The 6,889-nt window shown below is 46.9% G+C and overlaps 1 protein-coding gene across 1 annotated transcript; it reads right to left on the bottom strand.

Moving 5' to 3' along the window:
- Positions 1–136: 136 nt before the first annotated feature.
- Positions 137–5,642, bottom strand: EAH_00060060 (hypothetical protein, conserved; the record flags this gene model as incomplete). The annotated part of the gene is made up of 2 exons (XM_013393522.1): positions 137–2,515; positions 4,077–5,642. 2 exons carry the CDS (start codon positions 5,640–5,642, stop codon positions 137–139), a joined length of 3,945 nt encoding a protein of 1,314 aa, XP_013248976.1.
- Positions 5,643–6,889: the final 1,247 nt, after the last annotated feature.

Here is a 6,889-nt window from a genome sequence, read left to right as displayed (position 1 = left end):
TATATATATATATATATATATATATATATATATATAACATATATAAGATAATATATACATATATATATGTTAAGATGCATGCATTTAAACAAAGATAAGCGTTTGTATTTATTTATTTTGCTTCTTCTTTTAATCTCTATGCATGCATGCGCTCGTAGTTTATAGCAGAGACAGCCCCAGATGAAAAATATATCTTTGCTGTCTCTTGCCTCCTTCCTGTTGATGCAGCTGCACGATCACATGCACCCCACATGCTGCTGTTGCTGCTGCTGCTGGAGGTGCTGCTGCTGCTGCTGCTACTAAAAAACACCCTGCTGCTGCAGTACGCTGGAGGAGGCGCCCCAAGCGCTTGCGTTGCTGCAAGGCTCCAATCGTGCTGCTGCTGCTGCTGTTGCTGCTGCTGCTGCTGTTGCTGCTGCTGTTGCTGCTGTTGTTGTTGCTGCTGGTGCTGCTGGTGCTGCTGCTGCGCTTGGGGGTACGCTGGATACTGCGCAGCGACAGGCCCGTGAAGCAGCAAAACACCCTGCTGCTGCTGGAGCTGCTGTTGCTGCTGCTGCTGGAGCTGCTGCTGCAGCTGGTGCTGTTGCTGCTGGAGCTGCTGCTGCTGCTGGACCTGCTGCTGATGATGCTGCTGGATCTGCTGCTGCTGCGTATTGTCGAGCTGCTGCAGCAGTTGATCAGCTGCAGCAGCATTTGTAGAGGGCCCTAATAGTAGCCCATGTGGAGAGTGCTGCAGCTGCTGCTGCAGCTGCTGCTGCTGCTGCTGCTGCAGCTGGAGCTGCTGCTGCTGCTGCAGCTGGAGCTCAGGTTGCTGCCCAAAATGGTGGTGTGAATGGTAATGATGCTGCTGCAGCTCTTGCTGCTGCAGCTGTTGGTTTCGCAGCTCTTGCTGCTGCAGCTGTGGCTGCTGCAGCTGTTGCGGCTGCAGCGCTTGATGTTGTAACTCCTGCTGCTGCATCCCTTGTTGCTGTTGCTGTTGCTGCTGCAGCTGTTGCTGCTGCTGTTGCTGCTGCTGCAGCTCTTGCTGCTGCTGCAGGCCTTGCTGCTGCAGCTCTTGCTGCTGCAGCTCTTGCTGCTGTTGCTGGTGCTGCTGCAGCTCTTGTTGCTGTTGCTGGTGCTGCTGCAGGTCGTGCTGCACTTCGGCTTCCATGGGATACACAGGGCTGGAGCAGGTTTGCTGCTGCTGCTGCTGCTGCTGCTGCTGCTGCTGCTGTGTGAAGCTGTCGGAGGGAGCGTCTTCAATCGTGCTAGAGGTAAGTTCCTGCTGCTGCTGCTGCTGCTGGTGCTGCTGCTGCTTTTGCTGTTGCTGCTGCTTGCTGCTGACAACGACAAACAATCGAGAGAGTTGCAGCAAAAGCTGCTGCGTCTCCGCAGCACTTAGCGGAGGAGACAGAGGCTGCATGCAGCCCCACAGCTGCTGCAGCAGATCTGCTGCCTTCGCATGCTGCACCAACTCTTCCTGCTGCTGCTGCTGCTGCTTCTGCTGCTGCGGCTGCACCTGCGCCTGCTGCTGCTGCTGCTGCATCCGTGCACGGGCTTCGCCTGCTGCAGTTTCTGCTGCCCCCTCAGCTTCTGTTGCAGTGGCTGACCCCTCCTGCTGGTGCTGCAGCAGCTGCTCATGCTGCTGCAGCTGCTCATGCGGCTGCTGCTGCTGCTGCTGCGCTTCTTCAGTGCAGCTCAAGAGCCTCTGAACGAGGGAATCCATGTTGCTGCTGTCAACGCTGCGTCCGGTGTCTCCGCCTTCTTGCTGCTGCTGCTGCTGCTGCTGCTGCTCATGCTGCTGCTGCTGCTGCTGCTGCAAGTTTGGTTGCTGCTGCTGCTGCTGCTCTTCAAGGCGATGTCTTAAAGAAGTAATGCCGGGGAGCAGCAGCTGCTGGCTTGAGCTATCTGCAGCAGTATCTGCTGCTGCTGCTGCTGCAGTTGCATCTGTTGCCCCTGCATCTGCTGCATTTGCTGCTGCTCCTCCTCCTCCTCCTGAATCTGCTGCTGCTGCTGCTGTAGAGAGGCTGCAGCAAAACTCTTCATTATGAGGAGTCGGCAGGTACCCTCGAGCAATAGGGACCCCGAACTCATCTGCTGCTGCTGCTGTTGCTGTTGCTGCTGCTGCTGCTGCTGGAGGTGATGAAGGTCCTGCATCCATTTGGGTGTACATACACCCCAAAGGGCCGACGGAAATCTGCTGCTGCACCTGCGTATGCATGTGGGGCTGCTGCTGCAGGAGCTGCTGTTGCAGGAGCTGCTGTTGCTGCTGTTGCTGCTGCTGCTGCTGTTGCTGTTGTTGCTGCTGGTGGCGGTTATGTAATACCATGTGTTCTTTCGGTAGCAGCGGCAGCAGCTGCTGCGAGTGCAGCTGTAGTTGCTGCTGCTGCTGCTGCTGCTGCAGCTGCTGCTGCTTCTGCCGCAGCTGGTCTCCACGCCAGTAGCTCGACTCAGCAGCAGCAGCAGAAAAGCTGCTGCTGTCTTGTCTCCTTTTGCTGCTCAATTCACGTACCAGAGAATCTAACTCCCGCTTCACCTGCAGCAGCAGCAGCAGCAGCAGCAACAGCAGCAGCAGCAGCAGCAGCAGATGGAGCAAAGCCGATACTAGCAGCAGAAGTAGTACTAGCAGCAGCAGCACAACTAGCAGCAGCAAAGGCCGCACTAGCAGCAGCAGCAGCTGCTGCTAATGCTGCTGCTGCTCAGTGCTTTGTGCGTCGTGGAGGGCAACAAAGGAGACGCGCAGACAGCAGCAGCAGCGCAACAGCAGCAGCAGCAGCAGCAAAAAAAAAGATATAACAGCAACAGCAGCAAAGAGAGAATCATACACAAACAAAGACACAGTACATCAACAGGAGACAAATAAATAAATAAATAAATATAAATAAATAAATATAAATAAATAAATAAATAAAATAAATAAATAAATGAAGGAGACAGTTGAATAAACACAAGAGACATGAAACTAAAGAGGAGGAGACAGGAAAGCAGCCAAATCGGCAATTAAATAAATAAAAAGACTTAAATAAAAACAAATAAACAAACAAACAAATAAATAAATAAATAAATAAAATATGTACCCCGAGAGAAGGAGGACAAATCCTCTTTGCTCGAATTACTCTGTCTCCGATTTTTGCCGGCTTCGGTTTGTCTCTAAAAATATGCGAATAGCAATTAATAATAGATTGTACTAAGGGCTCATACACCTGAACAATAAACAAATTAATAAATAAATAAATAAATAAATAAATAAATAAATAAATAAATATATTTGTTTATTTGTTTATGTGGGGAGACAGGAGAAGAGACAGAGAAAGGAGACAGAAAAAAAAACGAAAGAGAGAGACTAAATAAAATAAATAAATAAATAAATATAAATAAATAAATAAATAAATAAATCTAAATAAATAAATATAATAAATAAATATAAATAAATAAATTAAATAAATAAATAAATAAATAAAATAAATAAATATAAATAAATAAATAAAATAAATAAATGAAGAGACAGAAATAAAAGGAGACAGATAAATGAAGAACAATAAAAAGGATGTTAGAGAATAATATATATATTTAAAATATATTAAATAAAATAATTAATAAACATTAAAAGATATAAATAAATAAAAACAAAGAGAGACAGAAATAAAGACAGAGAAAACTAAAAAAATAATCAGAGAGATAAGACAGAGACAAATAAATAAATAAAAAGACAAAGAGAGACACTGCGTCAGAGACAGATATATATATATATATATTTATATTTATATATATATTTATATTTATATATTTATATATATATATGCATATGTATATATATATATATATATATATATATATAAGACAAATAAAGAGACAAACAAAGATAAAGAAAGATAAAAAGAGAGACAAAGAGAGATAAAGAGACAGATAAAGAGACAGATAAAGAGACAGATAAAGAGACAGATAAAGAGACGGCTAAAGAGACAGATAAAGAGACAGATAAAGAGACAGATAAAGAGACAGATAAAGAGACAGAACAACAAACGAAACAACAAAACAAATAAAATAAGAACAACAAACAGCAACAAAACAAAGAAAGAAGTAGAGAAGAGCTTCACCATAGCTGCAGGAAGAGGATTTGTATTAATACGATCGTCGATAAAGTCAAAAGGTATATCGTCAAGCGACTCTGCGATTGAAGTAATGTCTGCAAAGAAAGGGGCGCAAACTCTCTCAATAGGGCTGCTCGATATACACCTCAAGCTGCCCCCTACACGATAACTCCGCTGCTGCTGATGATGATGATGATGCTGCTGCTGTTGCTGCTGTTTTTGCTGCTGTTTTTGCTGCTGATGGGGATGATTTTGATTATCTGCAGCAGAAGGTAACGGTAAAGCAATCTGCAGCAATCCAGCTTCTTGTTCTTGATGCTGCTGCACCTGCTGCTGCTGCTGTTGCTGCTGCTGCTGCTGCTGCTGCTGCTGGTCCTCAGGCTGCAGCAAACTCCAAATGTCTAAGAGACCTTCGTCGCGACTGTCGCCCTCCCAGCCTGTAGCAGCAGCAGCAGCAGCAGAAGCAGAAGGAGCAGCAGCAGCAGGTGCGGAAGGTACGGTATCACTGCTGCTGCTGCACTCCTGCTGCTGCTGCTGCTGCTGCTGCTGCCCTGAGCTGTCGGTGTTGCATTCGACTGAGCCCAGTATAAAGGGGTCATTGTGCTGCTGCTGCTGCTGCTTTTGCTGTTGCCTTCTAAGATCATTATCCGTAGCCCCAGAAGCCTCTGCTGCTGCTGCTGCATGTGTTGCTGCTGCTGCTGCTGCAGCCGTTGCTGCTGTTGGGTCTGCTGTGTTAACATTCTCCGCGCAGCAGTCATCTTGCAGCATCAGCAGCTTCTTTTTCTGCTGCTGCTGCTGCTGCTGCTGCGGTGGGTATGCCTCTGCCTCAGTGGAGACAGTGCTATAGGACGGAGTGCCGCTGTTGCTGCAGCAGCAGCTGCTGCTGATGCTGCTGCCGCAGCTGCACTGCGGGTGCGTCAGAAGATCAGCAAAGCTCCCTTCAAGTGTTTGCTGCTGCTGCTGTTGCTGCTGCTGTTGAGTGCAACTGCTGCTAGCAGCAAGTGCTGCTGCTGCCCCTTCGCAAGACAGTCGCGGCATAACACGGTTGCTGCTGCTGCTGCTGCCGCTGCTGCTGCTACTGCTGCTGCTGCTGCTCTTGGTTGCCCATAGGCGTTGAGTAGCAGCTTGCTGCTGCTGGATCTCGTATTCATCGAGCTCTGCAGCAGCGGTAGCAGCACTACTAGCAGCACTACTAGCAGCAGCAGCAGCAGCAGCAGCAGCAGCAGCAGCAGCATTGGGGCCCCTGCGAAGCCTTTTTAGTCGTTTTTGCAGAGATGTCACATCTCGCTGCAGTCCCTGCTTTAAAGCAAACAGCAGCATGGCTTCCGCGCTGCAGCTGCAGCCGCTGCTGCTGCTGCTGCTGCTGTTGCTGCTGCTGCTGCTGTTGCTGCTGCAGTGGTGCTGCAGCAGCAGCTCATCTTCTTCTGGAGTGAAGGGCCGAGCGAGAGACAGCCGCCATTGAGATAAGGGATTGCGAATGTCCTGAAGACAAACAGAAGCAACACATCTGCTGCTGCTGCTGCTGATGCTGCTGCTGCTGCTGATGCTACTGCTACTGACGTCGCTAGTCATGTTGATCCCTAGCCAGGTAGCTAGCTAGCTATCTAGCTAGCTACCTACCTAGGTATCTCGGCAGCTAGATACCTAGCTAGCTAGCCATGCAGCGCGATAGTTAGCTAGCTAGCTAGCTAGCTAGCTAGCTAACTGAGAATCTAGGTAGCTAGCTAGCTAGCTAGCTGAGTATCTAGGTAGCTAAGTAGCTAGCTAGCTAGCAAGGTAGCTACCTAGGTAGGTGGCTAGCTAGGTAGCTGGGTAGCTAGCTAAGATTATAGGTAGCTAGCTAAGACTATAGGCAGCTAGCTAGCTATCTAGCTAGCTAGCTAGATAGCTAGCTAGCTAGCTAGCTATCTAGCTAGCTATCTAGCTAGCTAGCTAAAAGTATAGGTAGCTAACCTTAGCAGCTTGCCAGCGTCTTTGAAGGGCTTTAAATCTCCTGAGGATGTGCAGCGTTGACTTGGAAGGAAGCAAATACTGCCGAATAAAAAAAATATGCTTGCGGCCGCACAGCAGCAAACCCAAAGCCAGCAGTCTGTCTTCTGCTGCTGTAAATATTTTGTTGAGCCTGCAGCAGCAATTTATCAAACATATATATATATATATATATATACATATATATATATATAGATATATATAAATAGATATATAAATATATATATATATGTATATGTATATATATATGAGACAAAGAGATAAGCAAAGAAAGAAACAAACAAAGACAGAGACAAACAGACGAAGACAAAGAGAGACAAACAAAGACAAAGAGAGACAAAGAGAGACAAAGAGAGACACGGTAAAAGCAACAAACAGAGAAGACAAATAAATATATAAAATACAGCAAACGGCAGCAACAGCAGTAGCAGCAGTAGCAGCAGCAGCAGCAGTATCAGCAACAGCAGTATCAGCAACAGCAGTATCAGCAGCAGCAGCAGGAGTATCAGCAGCAGCAACAGCAGCAAAAGGAGACCCCCAGCAGCACTCCGCTGCTGATGGAGTGGTGCTTACCTGTCTGTTGCTGCTGCTGCTGCTGCTGCTGCTGCTGCAGCAGCAGTGTCTGTTAAAAGAAAGAAAGGATCTACAAAAGGAAGCTGCAGCCGCAAAAATTCTAAGAGCGGTTCTGCTGCTGAGCTGTCTCCTCCGCTGCAGCAGCAAAAGGAGACACAGCTGTATATATACGCATATATATAGATATACATCTACATATATATATATATATATTTATATTTATATTTATTTATTTACATTTGTATATATATATATAT

Source organism: Eimeria acervulina, genomic scaffold, assembly GCF_000499425.1.
Source record: "Eimeria acervulina Houghton genomic scaffold, Eah_scaff1466, whole genome shotgun sequence".
NCBI classification, from domain to species: Eukaryota; Apicomplexa; class Conoidasida; order Eucoccidiorida; family Eimeriidae; genus Eimeria; species Eimeria acervulina.
Note: the sequence above shows the minus strand (reverse complement) of the source record. Positions and strands in the feature narration are given on the sequence as shown.